The sequence below is a fragment of the Lissotriton helveticus genome, chromosome 11, assembly GCF_964261635.1.
Source record: "Lissotriton helveticus chromosome 11, aLisHel1.1, whole genome shotgun sequence".
Taxonomy (NCBI): Eukaryota; Metazoa; Chordata; class Amphibia; order Caudata; family Salamandridae; genus Lissotriton; species Lissotriton helveticus.
The window spans coordinates 583,558,984-583,574,971 of record NC_136072.1 but is presented as its reverse complement, the minus strand read 5'-3'; the positions used below and the strand labels follow the sequence as shown (position 1 = coordinate 583,574,971).

The 15,988-nt window shown below is 47.7% G+C and overlaps 1 protein-coding gene across 1 annotated transcript in view; it reads right to left on the bottom strand.

The window, feature by feature from the left end:
* FHIP2B (FHF complex subunit HOOK interacting protein 2B) overlaps window positions 1-15,988 on the bottom strand; it is a 148,539-nt gene that overhangs the window by 63,098 nt on the left and 69,453 nt on the right. Inside the window, exons 6-8 of the mRNA XM_078666360.1 lie at window positions 6,712-6,933; window positions 5,235-5,431; window positions 2,034-2,142 (exon numbers count right to left, since the gene is read on the bottom strand). Of these exons, the coding sequence (XP_078522486.1) occupies window positions 2,034-2,142; window positions 5,235-5,431; window positions 6,712-6,933 (528 nt within the window). The remainder of the gene's footprint in view (window positions 1-2,033; window positions 2,143-5,234; window positions 5,432-6,711; window positions 6,934-15,988) is intronic.

Here is a 15,988-nt window from a genome sequence, read left to right as displayed (position 1 = left end):
GGGAGAAGGTGCACAAAACACTAGGTGACATAACCGAGCTGTCCCTCATCCCCACGCCTGAAGTGGCACTCATGGGTTATGTGGTTAACTTCCCCAAAAGCGTTAGGAAATTTGTATCCCTTTGTTTGCTGCTGGCCAAGAGTGAAATCACTATACACTGGGGCCGTAGGACAGTTCCCACTTTGCAGAGTTGGCTAAAAAGCCTGGCTTACTATAACACCAGTAGCGAAGTATATTCCAGCACACTGCCTAGCTCCTCCCGTCCCAAGGATTTTTGGGGACCATACAGGTCCTATGTGGAAACCATTCGACAAGCCGTCGACTCGCAACTAGAACAGGGCATAGTCCCTGCCGGGGTGGGGTAACCTGTTTTGTTATTTCCAATTGTTCGCTATGCATTGCTATGCTGTTCCCTGAAGGTACCGCATCTCTTTGACTATATGGCCACCCCTGTAACTGTTGGGTTTGGATGGGCTTGTTCACCTGCTGCTGGACGGTGGGTGGTTGTGCTCAGGGATGGGAATGGGCCTTTGGGAATGTATTTTAAAGCTTGGCTGCTTCTTCTCATCTTATTGATACATTCCGTGACAACTACTGTATTGATACATTATGAATCATCTCGTCCAATTGTAATGTCAAAGACAGTGAACAACTGTGATTGCTTTGGTATGCTGTAGTAAAATGATAAAGTTAAACAAAAACGCACAAAATGTGATGGAAGAGATGCTTGCAAATGGCCTAAACCACTGGCAATTCCTATGGGTAGGATTCCAGCCCAACCTTTTTTGCCCACTGTGCCACACTAGACAGAGGACTGCCTTATGCAAATCAGTACTGACCCTGCTCCTTGTGGCACAGCCAGTCCCAAAGTGCCAATTGAAGCCCCCTCCAGAAGGGAACACACAACAACCCCACACCAGTTACAGCTTTTTTAGGCCTTGTCAATGAGGTACAGCTTGAATCCTGTAGCAGACTCAGTAAGGGACATATGTCTGGGCACACTCTTGGCCACTTGGAGAGTTACATCAAGCACACAAATGGTGATGGAAGCGATAATTGCAAATAGTCTAAACCACTGGCATTTACTCTGGGTAGCATTCGAACCCACCGTTTTTCATCCACTGTGCCACTCTATAAAGAGGCCTGCCTATCGCAAAACAGTATAAAACCTAGTCCTGATGGGACAGTCCACCCTAAACTGCCAGGCGAGGCCCCTTCAAGAAGGTAGTTCAAATCAACTTTCCCCATGAGGAGCAGGGTCAGTGCTGAACTGCATAAGACAGGACCTCTCGTTAGAGTGGCAGAGTGGGTGAAAACAGATGGGGTGGAATGCTACCCAGAGCGATTGTCAGTGGTTTAGACTTTTTACAAGCCTTCCTCCCATCACCCTTTGTGTGATCACTTCCAAACACAGCCAATAGACTGCTGTAAGGAGAGCAGAGTTAGCTAAACGGCGTGGCGGAGCCTGGACCCCTCCACGAAACATGCTCCTGAATTCCAACACTAACAAGAGTTGACTGCAGAGCGAGCAGGCCTGGCTGCTCAGTACAGGCCAACCTGAACCCCTTGAAATATGCTCCTGAATCAAAATACAAACTGAGTTCAATGTGTTCCTGCACCCAAACACCATCATCTGAGTCTTTTCTTTTTTTTTTATTGTCCTCATGTGCCACACTCACTTGTGACTGACTGTCTAGTTTTCCATTTAGCCATCTGCCTTACCACCGAACAGAGCTGGGTTTCTCAGTAAAGGAAGAGGGTTTCGACTTTTATGGGCTAGGCTTTGTCTGATAACCCCATTTGGCCTAATCATTGGGGTGGGGGGAGTTTCACACGCAGCCATCTATCTTGCCATTGGGCTTCTCCCCCCACTCTCTCCTCCTAGGTATGTTACCAAAGGGGCCCACAGTTTAGTTCTTTTTGTATGAGCACGACTCGTGTCCATCTTGCATACATACGCGACTGAGTTCAGCCATTCAGCCTTAGAAGGGCAAGAGGTAAATATCCACTGCTTACCATCCTCTAAGTCTTACCGGGTGTGCCTCTTTGACAAGATGATCACAGAAATCAACCCAGAGCATAAAAGTATCCAAAGCCTCTTTCCCTGGAAACACTTCTTCATCATCGGGGGGAGGTGGAGACCTGCAAATTGAAGTTCTGGTGTTAATATATATCAGGCATAGGGGTGTCAAACAGAACTACGGTAACTTTTAGGTCAGACTTTATTGCATATGCTAATAAACATCATTACAAATACATTACACATTAAACTATCCTAACATCCTAATCTGACAGAAACTAAAAACAGGGTTAGCATGGGTGCTGGGTTAGGGATTAATTTATTGAGGAACAAAAGGCCCTTCCTAAGAAATTTTTATATCATTACATATAGAAAATAAATAATTTCTGTAGCAGCATAAAATAGGGACATGTACTTACATTTTAACCCGTTAAGTACGGCGCATGTTCAGCGGACGTCGCGTGCACTACCTCGGTAGTGCTGCACACGTCCGCTGAACGTTGCGGCCCCGCCCGTGCAATAGAACAATCCACACCAGCGCGGAACGTTCAGCGCAGCGGAGGGGTTAATACATATATAGGACCACGAACATAGCCATTACGGCTAGAAGGAAGGACAGGAAAAAATGAACAAATTAGATAAACAAACTAAAACTCAAGACATTTACAATATGGTTTCACAAATATTGGATTAGCGCCACATTTTTAGTAACCATGCTATTCATATATCAATAAATCACATTTAGAATAGTCCTGGTTCTCATTAGCCGACGACGTTTCGATCCCTCATTGAAATATGGGGATCATCATCAGGACTTGAAATATATGCCTGAGAGAGAAGATGTCTGTACAAGAGGTAAGGAACTGCCTCGGGTGCTCAAGGATCAGGATAAAACCGCAGTCAGTACAGTTAATGTAAAGGCACGTCTGAAGTTGATATAGGTGGTATGGTGAGGTCCAGCTGATGGATGCAATACCAACCGTAGTCTATGGCTGGAGGGTCCTGCTGCGAGGGCAGCTGCGACCGGCGGCACGGATTAGATGCCTTTAGCCCTTTTGTGCCTGTAGCCTGTTTTGGGTAACATGACTGTGTGTTGCTGACAGTTAGACTTTGTGAATTCCTCTCAGACAGTCACACAATAGAGAGAATAGAAGTGCCTGAATGGGCCATCTGCTGGCAGAATCGGGGGCTCTAAGCTCTGCCTCCACACAAAGGCCCTAACGACCCTGCATTGTCACTTCAGCTAGCTTGGAGCCAGGGCGGGGGAGGTAGAGAAGTCCATGCACTTCAAATACACTGACTAAAAGCTTCTCCCACTTCCAGAACCGGGACACCAGGGTATAAAAGATGGACTGGTTGTGTGGCTACAAGGAGTGCCACACACCTGGACTGGCACTCTGAAGGAGCTGCTGTCCTGTTGTGATGACCTGCTGTCATCTTGCCTGCGGAAGAAGAACTGGCCCTGCAACTCCATCTTGAACCTAGGATCCCACAGTGACACAAAGGTGTAGTCCACTGGCCCCCTGATCTGAGCCTTAGGGATATAACAGGCTTCCTCACAGATGATGGACCGGTCTTCAGCACATTCCTGACCCCAAAAAAGGCGTCTTTCAGGCCCTGACCGTTGGTGTGGCTCTTGAGCTCTTAAATTCAAGCCTTTAGGATCTTCCCGACAGTGAACAGGCCCGTTCGCACCGGAACTGTGCTGCTTGCATGGAAAATCAGCTCAAGCCGTCACAAGTCTGTCTATTCACACAGCATGCATCAATCGTTCGCGTGGACCGCCAGCGCAACAATCAGCCAGCTCCTCGCTGACCACAGCCAATGATGCTCTCCTTGCTCCAAGTGATCTTCTTCCACATGAATGGGGCTCTTGGCACAAAACTTGATACAGTAAACCTTCAGTGGGACTAATCTGGGAGTGTATTCGAGCCGGGCTCCATCGTGGTCGGCCTGAACTTTTGACTTTGACCCGGCCCAGCAGACCAGATAGCTGCAGTTGGCGATTTATGCGTTTAGGCACTATATTACAGTTTATTCTTTAAAATGTCAAAACTCCGATTTTACTGATTTGATTTATTCGATTTGGTCTTGTTTTATTTATTAAATGAAGCTCTACTTTTCTAACATGGTGTGGGATTTTTGTGTGTGGTGTTTTTGCTGTTTTACTTTTTGAAGTGTTGCATAAATACTTTATGCATTGCCTTTAATTTAAGCCTGTCTGCTTTGTACCAAGCTACCATGGGGTTGAGCACCAGTTAATTTGGGGTTTCGCTTTTGCTTTACCATGGCTCAGATTGTGGTTGCTGCTTGACCAGGGCTCACACCACAGTCAACCAGTAACCCCATTTCTAAAAGAATATCTCTGCAGCAGTAGGATTACATGTGCCCTCCCACTTGCCTAGATGCAAGAACATGGTGAGAGATTTTGAACAGTAACTAATGTTTAAATACATTTTCACAAATGAGTACACACAGACTTTCTTGCTTTACGTCTCTAGGCCTACTTACTCTCACTTTTATGGAAAACACAATCTCAGGTTAAGTATATGTCATGGTGCATTGTGGGTTTTGGGGGAGGCATCATGAGTCACCCTGAAACCGAAACTTCTACTTTAAACAAAAACAATTTGTAACATTCACGCCCAACACGAGAGCAAATGATCAACAGTAGCACACACTGCAAACACAACAATTCTACATGGACTTTCTATGATACTCTGCAAAGAGGAATTTATTGACAAAATACAGTCAAATATTTAAATGAGGGACTAAGAAGCATAAAAGGTATAATGGTTTTGATTGCCTAGCATACAAAACATCTTTCTTTGCTTGGGGTAACATACCAAAAGGCCTTCATACATGGTGCACACACCAGTTCATCCTAAATAATAGATCATAATGCCAAGCTTACGGTGAAGGTGTTTCCACAACGTAGTCAAGTCAAAGCTATCCCTCTGCTTCTGGCACACATGCGTGTTTTGCCAGGCCATAAATTAGTTTTTAGTCAGATATATTTTCATACGGTCACTGAATCAAACTGCAACCGTCTTCAGTACATTAATCGCTTCCAAAAACCTAAATGGCAATCTACTCGCTATTTCCAACCCTAAACTTAAAACTCACAGACCGCTGCTTCAACCCAGGATGAACAATGAGCAAAGAAATGTAATGTGCAATTCAGTGTCATACACTAGGTAGTATGCACCCATACCTCCAGCCGACTCTCTCCACCGTGCTGATGTCTGTGGGATGCGCGGAGTCAGGCACAGCACTGTACAGCTCGCACAGCTTCTCGGTCACTGAGTGGCTGAGTCTGCTGGCCTCCACGAGCTGAATCGCTTCTCTCTGCTGGGCTACAATGACTAAAAGCAGCAGGTTCTCGCGTGCTTTCAGCGCCAACCTGATTTTCTGCAACAGGAGAGAGAAAGACGTCATCAATAGCCTCTGTAGCCTGAACTTTCTTGTGACGAGGCCCATTGCCAAATTCTTCACCACGGCTATGACCAATGAGGAGATAGCAGAACTATTTACCCCTTGCCTTATGGTGGCTTTTCTCACCACTGCCGTAGGAAACAGAAAAAGGACTGAAAATTGAATGCCCAGCAAGACCCTTCAATGTCCATGCTGGCAAGACAGTGGAAGCTCCTCACCCTCTCCCAAACAATCATTCATTTAGGTACCAGATTTCCTTGCGTAGAACTAAGGGGAGCTGGAGTTTGTGGAGTGGGAATTGAAAGAAGTGTGATCGCTTCTAGTACTGTCTCGGACAGCCCACGACATTACGTGGAAAGAGTTCCTCCTGACAGAAAGCAAGAGGGTCGTGCTCGCCACCCAGGTTAGAGTGCTTTTTATCCACCAATGGACCTTCGGCATTAGGGAGGCCAAAACGTTAGGGAATGTTTTCACAGTTTCTGTTAATTAAACATTTTATGGACTAAATATGCATACATCTGTGGTTATTTTACCCACCAGAGAACGTTAAAAGGAAGAGGTTAGAGAATATTCCACTAGACATTCATAAAGCAAAGATGTCAAGTGACACATTTGTCAGGTTCCACACCTTCTGGACAGAGATCGTGGATATCCAATTCCGGATTAATCAAACTAGGAAAAAGCTACACATGGATGCCACCAGAGTGAGTAGGGAGTCTCTCTGCTGCAAACGCGTTTACACTCACATCTCTGGAAGAGAGCCTGCCTACACGCAAGTTAAGCGATTCTCTCCCACGCAGATGTCTCACAAGGGCAGAACTGCTTATGTGTTTTGAACGATGTTGAAGAGAGTCTATTTCCACCCTCCTTTTACTCAATTTTTCTGTCCACAGTAAGAAACCCCTGATTCTGCCCACTTTCTGATACCACCCTCTTTCCTGTGAGATGATGTTATGTTCTCCTGCTCTGATTCCAGCTAGCATACATCCCTCCAGATCCAAAACTGTTCTGCTACTTGCTGGGGAACTCTTGCCTCCTGGAATTTTCTACAATATGCATATATGCTCCCTACTCAAGGTCTGCTTCTACATTCTAATCTCCTGGAAAATGCTGTTTGGTTCAGCTGTTTTACTTTCAAGCTATGCACTGCAGTTGAAGAATGTGCAATTTCATTCTCCTCCCCTATCTCGTCCTAGTAGCCTTTACCACTCCCAGTGTGTGCGCTTCTTTCTCCAATCTGTGATAACTGTTGGTACCTTGCTAAAACACAATCTCAGGAGGGCACTGATCAAGTTCTTCTCAGTTCTGGTTGACGAGCCGCTACAGTCCGAGTCTGGTAATTCTGTACAGGGTGCAGAGTCCCCTGCACTGACAAAGCCAGAGGCATAAGAAGAGTGCAAATCCTCCTTCTGCGTCTCCTCCAGGCTGTTATGTCGTGCTTGTCTCGCATTCTTATTGGAGGTCAAGAGCTTCGTACCCTGCAGACAAAAAGCAAAAATTGGATTTGGGGAAAAATCACTCAAACACATCCTGACAACAAGAAGGGAGGTACAACTAGGGAAAGCAGCAGCCCTATCAAAATGCCACAAGTCACATTGTAGCACAAATAAGGATCAGATAACAGTTAATAGATATGTTTCCTTTCTGTAGCACTGCGGCAACAATGAAAAGTTTACGTAGGCCACTTCATTTAAAAATTGCAAGGCTATTACCATTAAAATATCATATCAGACCCAGTACAAAGCGCTAATTCTAACAGTAATAAACACAAAAGGGGCTTTGAACCACCCCCGCTCTCAAACAGACTTATAATGAGCAGAAGGTCTCTTTTCACTGTGTTTGAACAATACAGGGCGTGTTCAGTAAGAAATTACAACAGAGTAAAGTACAAGAGGGACAAAGAGTGTACTTGGATCACAAGCCAGGGTAACATTACTTATTTGTTACAGTTTTGCACTTCATGTTTGTTTTTGATTCACATGTATTACCCTGCCATCTGGTGTCTGGGAAAAATACTGATCCTGGCAGTTAAAAATAAAAAAAAGAAAGGAACACTAACAAAGCCAATGGGTCTCGCATATTGGCTAACATTGCAGAACTATTGGCTTTGCCAGTGCTTTTTGCCGATGTTGTCAGAATTGGCAACAAAAAGCCCAAAAGTTTGTATATGCACATTATCATGCAAACACGTGTATGCTTCATGGCACCACAGCGCCCCAGCGAGAAGACAATGACTCATACATGCATGTGTGCATACAGCATGATGCGGCCGCCATCTTATTTGTTTTACTTACCATTCCAAGATAGGTCAACTTTCATTTGCCTTTCTAAGGCCAGCCAGAATTGGCAATGTTGACCAAGTTGATCTGGAGAGTGGTAAAACTATATCATTGCTTCGGGGGCGTGGCTACGCGCTGAACATGGTGGTCGTCTGATCGATGAGCTCCGGACCTGGGCCTCCATTCTCCTGCAATAATCCTGCCTAAACCACATATCTAAGGTCGTACTCGACTCCCAGACCACCAGGGAGGTAGCGGGACCCGGGAATACCACTGAAGACACGGTACGCTGCCGAGGGTCGGAGCTCAGGGGTGAGGGCCCGGAGCCGTCGCCTCCGGGACACGCCATTTTCCTGCAGCACAAAAGTGCGTAGAGGCGAGCTGGTACACGCTGCGGAGCCGCGGCTGCGATCTACAAGCTGACATACGCTCGATCACAGTGCCGTGGCGGATGAGCAGATATCGACCCGCAAGTGTCGCCGATGCGAAGGAGGGACCCTACGCGACGACCGGCGAGGGAGGTGAGACCGGAGCGGTGGTGAGGCCTCAGTATCCCGCCCCCCACCCTCTGTTGTGGCATGCCGGGGTCCCGGGACGCGGAAGCGTATATGCGGAGACGGTCTGCCCCTGATCCATCTGTTTGGGACCAGCGGAGGAGCAGCCGAGGAGCACCTCCAGCTCCGGGGCCCCCTCCCGACCTCGGACTGGTTTGCCGGCGCCGATGTCCTCGTGAAGCCCGTGGAGGCGGATGAGCTCTGTGCGGTGGTGTGCCTACGCCCTACAATTCACAACTTTATTGGTTCCCCCCCACCCCTGGCTGGGGCGACGAGACACCGCCAAGCACTCCTGATTGCCCTGGGGACGAGAAGACGCTAGCAGCAGTGGGGGCGGACCCCCAATGCTGGGCCTGGAACCTGGCATTCCCGCGGCGCCGGCTCTGAACACGGCCCTACCTCTGCGAGGCGCACACGAGGTGAGAGAACCCCATAAGATTTCTTGGGCAACACGAGCTCCGAATGCAAGGGGGCTGGAGCCATTGAGGTGGCTACTGACTAGCCCTGACATGCCTGTGGCCTGTAACCTGAACTGAACAAAAATGCAGGGCCAGGATCTTTGATCCCTTGCTATACCACTTGGATCTGTGGAGGCAGCTCAATAACGGACCTAAGCAGTGGGGGGTTCTGATCTCAGGAAGCTATTAAAAGATACCAGCTGGGGAGGGAGGCACCATTTCCGAACTGTGACGCAGCACTGTGGTAGACTACATGATCTGCCCGAGGCCACTCCCCGGCACCTAAAGTTGAACGAACGACAAGGGTACCTGCTGCACACGCAATAGCTAGAGCTGAGTTCTTCGAGGCGCCGGGGCTGTATACACCTGGGAGGACGGTGAGCTCCTTACCCGACACTTCCCAAACCACAGACAATGGGGCGCAATAAGGCGAAGCAACAGTCCCACAGTGGCACACACTCCACGCCGGAAAAAGCAGATCATGCGGACAGCGCACTTGCACATAGCTGCATCCCGCCTACAGCTGTTGCGGCACCAGTAGACAAACTCGACCTTATCCTGCAAGAGGTACGTGATTCCAGGAAGGCGACAGAGCTCCAGATTGGAGCCCTCACTACCGGCCTAGACCTGCTCCCGGCAGACCATGCTAAGACATCGGACAGGGTGAAGGACCATACGACGACGCTAGCCGAAGTGGTGCCGAAGCAGAAACAGATCGAAACTGACGTGAAACAATTGCAAATGCAAGTGGCCACTTCGCTTGACCGTGTAGGGGATGCGGAGGGCCGGGTGCGAAGAAATAACATACTCGTGATTGGTATGCCAGAGAAAAGCGAAGGAACTGATGCACCACGCTATATGGAGCAATGGCTTCGAGAACACATCACGACGGAGGGCCTCTCTGAGCAATATTGTATAGAGCACACGCACCGGATACCAATGGGACGCCCGAAGCCGGGGGCCCCGCCGTGGCAACTTATCCTCAAACTGTTGAACTTTCGGGATAGAGACATTCTCCTACAGAAAGCCAGGGAACTGGCCCCAATAAGCTTTGAGAATGCGCGAATCTCGTTATACTAGGATTACACAATGCTAGTACAGCGACGGCGGTCCTCCTTTATGGCTGTAAAACGAAGACTGCGGGTTTTGGAACTGAAATATGCCTTACTTATTCCTGCACGTTTAAAAATGATTTTTCGGAGCAGAAAACCTACTTCTTCGAAAGTCCCGGAGACGTCGAGGACTGGCTAGAGGTAATGGAACTGACCAATGCTGCAGCGACTCCCACACAGGCCAAAGACAGGACCTGGTCTACTTTTGGCACTACAGCGGATTGTGGGGGGAGGAGACCGCGTTGTACTCCGGCGCGGAAATTTGTCACACCACAACAGATACGACAAAACAAATCCCAAGCGATCGTCGCTACGGCCACCTTCACGAACACTCCTAGGTTGGACGTTAAATCCTCCTCGGAAGATGACACCACGAGAGTCGAACTCTGGAGGCAGTGTGGCTCTATTCCCTTCGGCCACCCCACAAATGATTCACGATTTATTTGGCTAAATGGACTCGTGCAAGTATCTTTCTTCTTCCTTATAATTGTAATGCGTAACTAATGTTTGATTCATTGAAGGCATTAATAACTGCAAAGTGGTAGGCATAATGGCATTATGGCCCAGGATGCAGTTGTAGCTTTAACGTTATAGAAGTAACTCGTACCACCCACATGCAAAGCGCTAGCGCGGTCCTCCACAAGGCCAAGGCTCTTTTTATGATTATTATGTTTTTATTGGTTATGTTAGCATTTATTGTGGTCCGGTATAGTTCAGTGACCGGACCGAGTATTGGAAGGGTGGGGAGGGGGGACTGTCTCAAATTGTCTGCTGTTATTGTTTTGCTAGCCAGCCCGTGTGACACACTGCTTAGTTTAAAATGGTTCGCATCGCGATGCATACATTGGGAAAATACACAGTCATAACTTGGAACATACGGGGTATGGGCACAATACAAAAACGCTACAGGATGCATGCACACCTACAGCGCCGTAAGGTGCAGATAGTGTATCTACAGGAATCGCACATGTTGGAAAGTGAAGTTGTAAAACTCTGAAAGCAATGGAGGGGACAGGTCTTCTCCACCCTTTACTCTAACTATGCGAGTGGGGCCACAATCTGGATACAACATGGAGAACCTTTTGTGGCACAGGAATAGAGAATTGATAAACTAGGCAGATATGTATTAGTAAAAGGGACATTAGATGGTCAATTGGTGCTACTGGGCAATATATATGCCCCTAACTATGATCAGGATAAATACTGGGATGTAGTGAGTGGGGCATTGGCAGGTTGGGAGGCACACCCATGGATAGTGGGGGGAGACTACAACATAGTGCTGGATGTGTCCTTGGACAGATCCCACCCACCCTTACATGGCGTCGGTGTACTCAAACAGGCCGAAGCACTAGGAAGATGGGCTGACGGATGGGGGGGGTTGCGTGACATGTGGCGCCTAAGATCCAACGCATAGGAAATACTCTGCGGTGCACGATCTTCACACTAGAATAGACAGAGTGTTCTGCTCTGACAGGATAGCCATGCAGGTGCTCCAGTCCACATATCTGCCCAAGACTTTCTCGGATCACAATCCACTAGAGATAATCACCACATGGGGCAGGGTGCCCACACCGGTCCCAACATGGCGCCTCTGGCCGCAGCTCCTTGAAGACCAGGTATTTCGTGGTGCCCTCTCTGACACTATCGTACATTATTTTAAAGAAAACAGCAACACAGCCACAAGTAGATTGGTGGAATGGGACGCCTTTAAGGCAGTAATAAGGGGGAAAGCAATTAGTAGGACAGTGGGGGCACGACAGGAACTACATAAGTCTCTATTGGATGTTGAAGAGAGAATGGGTAGGCTGGAGCAAGAAGCGGGAAATAATGCAGAGCAAAAGGGCCCGCTACAGGAGGCACGACTTCGACACGCTGAATTATTAGAGTGGCTAAGGGTCATAGACTACGCGGCATATACGCAACGTGCGCATAGTGAGGCAGACAAAGCGGGAGCACTACTTGCTCCTATAATTCGCGACACACCCCCACCAGTGGTTATACCCCAGATTGTTAAAGGGAATGGGGATATAGTGTCTAGCCAAGGAGATAGTAATGCTGCATTTAGAGACTACTACGCCGCATTATACGGGGCGTCTGACTTTGCCACTAGGGAACAAACGGAAGCTTTCCTGTCCACCTTAACATTCCCAGAAATACCAACATCGGTTCGGAAAGGCCTTACAGGACACATCACACCACATGAGATTAAGGTTGCTATGAGGAGACTACCGTGCAATAAAACCCCTGGCATGGATGGACTCCCCATTGAATTTTACGACACGTATGCCGAGGCTCTAGTGCCCCAACTAGTGGAGCTATACAAAACAATATGGGAGAAGGGCTCTCTACCCATCACAACAGCACAAGCCCTGGTCATATCGCTGCCAAAGCCGGAAAAAGACCATACTGACATGGCTAACTACGAGCCACTATCGCTGTTACCCACTGAATACAAAATATTGAGTAAAGTGTTGGCTAACAGACTACTTCCACATTTATCGAAATTGGTTCATATAGATCAAACCGGATTCCTACCGGCACGCAGTACCTCACTCAACATTAGGAAACTACACTACCTGATGACAGAGGCTCCGAAACGCTACCGACATGCGGGCTGTGTCTCGCTGGACCTCCGGCAAGCATTCGACTTAATTAACTGGGGATACATGTTTAAGGCACTATCAAAATTCGGGCTACCGGAAGAGTACATAACATGGCTACGATTGCTATATAATGCCCCAACGGCACGCACTAGAACAGGGGGACACATTTCGGAGGAATACACCATACATAAAGGGACCAGGCAGGGATGCCCTTTATCGCCCCTCATTTTTATTCTGGCGCTAGAGCCGTTAGCCATAAAGCTAAGACAGGACTTTCTAGACTGGGGGATACGGATAGGGAATACGACCCACTTATTTTCGGCATATGCTGACGACATTCTTATGTACATATGTGATCTCCGCAGGCCACTGACCCCATTATTCAAGACATATCAACATTTCGCACTCCTATCGGGCCTGGCTCTAAACACTACCAAAACGCATGCTTTTTTCTTCACGGACCAGGGGGGCATTACTGACATAGAAGTCGGGAGTACCAGAATTCAAGTCACACAGTCCACGTTTAGGTATTTGGGCATCCAAATATACAGAACGCATGAGGATATGCTAGAAGGCAACTTAATAGAGCAATTAGAGCTTTAGGGTCTAGTGTCACTTTTTGGACAGCACTGCCACTATCTATCACAGGGAGAGCAGTGATTGCAATAATGGTTGTCTTACCAAGACTACTATATTATTTTACGAATTTGCTGCTGGTAGTGCCACAGGCTACTTTTAAATTACTGAACACTCTGGTCACAGACCTTATTTGGGGAAAGGGCAGAAGACGCATCAGTCTTAAAAAGTTACAAGTGGGTACCCGGACGGGAGGCCTGGGAGTACTGGACTTTCAAGCTTACTATTACGCCTGTCAATTACAATGGTTGTCGTACTGGACGGCGGGACGTAATTTGCAGGAAATAGACTACACGGACACGGATATTGACAATGGAGCATTGCATGCCTTGCTCCTGCCGGGCAATGGATCCCCGACTGACCTCCCCCCCTTATTGCAGACTGCATTGAGATGCTGTAAAGCGACGCTACAGTACACAAACACACAACATGCGTACGCAGGCAACATACCGTTATTAGGTATCCCATTGGCCAGCGGTAGGCTCACTAAACGTAAACTGACACCCTGGTTGGAGGTGGGTATTAGTACAGTGGCAGCCTTATTTGGAGAGGAGTCGCTGCTGGATCATGATACTTTCATAAATGAGACCGGTGCCCCGGCACAACTATATCTAACACACGCAGCATTGAGTCGGTACATAAAAACGCACTTGGCCCTGCAGAGGAGGGCACCCCCCGATAACGAATTGGTCAAAATGGTATACTACATGGGAAGAGGGCGACACCTGATTAGATGGTTATACGCTGGTATTAGCTCCCACACAAGAGCATCCTTAAATGCGCTGAAGGCTATTTGGGAGGTAGACATAGGCAAAGACCTGACGGACAAAGAATGGTCAATAGTACTTGAGCACCCTCGGAAAGTCTCAAGGAACGCCAAGTTCAAATTTATCCAGACAATGGTCCTACATCGTGTGTACCTAACGCTGACCAGGCGGGATACGATGTTGTCCCAGACACAACACTCATGCCCGAGGTGTATGCTAAAAGGGGCAGGATTATTGCACATGTTACGGGAATGCTCGAAGATAAGGGGATACTGGGATGCGATTGGAAGAATGACTGGGGCGGCCACACATCTTGTCATCGCTGACACAATAGAGGAATGCATTTTAGGTCTCCATGTTCATATATCCAAACACAAGGTACAATACCGGTTCATAGATCTTGCACTAATACTGGCTATCAGGACCATCACCATGAGATGGAAATCACGTAAACCCCCTGAAGTGCATGCTTGGTATACAGAAATACTGCGTTGGGGTGGCGCAAAGGGTGCTGCGTTGCACAGAGAAGAGATTAGAGGGCTACGTAAAACGCCAATTTCTCTCGAATGGGAAGTTATGTTAGAAGGGATAAGGTTTACAAAAAGGGGGAGAAAAGGGCCAAGGAGCTAATCAAGGTCCAGTGTCCATGCTCCTAATATCTGACATAATATCAAAAAGGGGGAACACTGTTCCTACAAAGCGGGGTGCAAACAGTCACTCACGCCTTAGGGTGCTAATAGTCACCCGTGCACACAAGATAGAAAAGTGAGATAGAAAGAAGAATGTCCCAGGTAAGTGTGACCCACTAGTAAGGTGGGACAAGCATTTATTGTCCTGTGTTGCCCTCACACACCCCGAAAGGTGTCATGCTTCATCATCGGGCAGTTGCTCCTCGTAGGGCCGGCGCTGCAATCCCCTACGGGTCCCCCAAAGGGTCTCTTTATCGGAGATCTTTTCAGGACTGGCGGATGGTGCATGAGGGTGTGTGGGGCGTGGGTCCAGTGAGGGTACTGAAAGGTGCGTGCAAGTGTAGTGATGAAATTTAATAAAGGGTAAATATGCAGCGAATATCTATATTGTATAAACCCTTTGCAAATAATTGCTAAAATAAAATATTGCCCCAAAAGCATACTATGCTTGGGTGTCTTGAAGTTATAGGTCAACATGTTTCGCGCCTGCGTCGCCATAAGGGTCATTGGCGCTTCGTCAGGACCGGAGCTATAATTAAAATAGGTGCACGTGAAAAATAAAATTGGACCCTCTAAACCAAACAGGGCGGAACGGTAACCACTATACCTATAATGAGGTTACAGCTGCATGGTGAAACAATGCTCCTGATGGGAACCTGGGAACCAAAAACTAAATAAACAACATTAAAAAACATCAGTGACAACTTGATGCCTTTATGATGTGTCCCATCCGGGTATACATCTATTCACTCAACCGATGTGAATACGAGAAATAAATAAATAAAGGGAGCAGGGCTCAGGAGACATAAAAATGTATTCAATTAGGTCCTGACCCGTTAAGTTCATGTCCACGCACCATCTCGCTAAGTCACATCCCCACTGGCACTCTTGACTCTCAATGTAATTTAATGTGGGAGTATTTTCCAGATTCTGCCGGTAATCTGATCAAAATATGTATGTGAATCTATGTGTTCCTGCAGCCTCCGTTAGACCCCAATAGCAAACGAGGTATAGAAAGTGCTTACCTCGCCACAGTTTGGAAAAGCCTCTCCAGCGAGACAGCATGGAACACTAGCACAATACCGGGCTATACAGGGCGATAAATAGGGAAGTATTATTGGGAACGGTGCATGGCATAGACGGTGGCAAGCAAGTCGCTCGTCGCTACACAATCAAATGCCGAGAACCGTGACTTACGTTTTCGCCGGGATGATGCCTGCTTGACACCTACCCCTTCCTCGCGTCTGCTGGTAATCAAACGTAATGGCAAGACCCGTGTTTTAAAAGAGGAAACGGGGTCAGGTGTGGGCGGTAACCATTTCCGGGTTATCCTCACGGAAAACAAAGCGGCGTGCATATGTGGTAATGGGAGAAGACAGCGCATGCGTGATACGGTGAAAGCAAACTGCCCCGTTCGTGCGCTATGTTGGAAGAG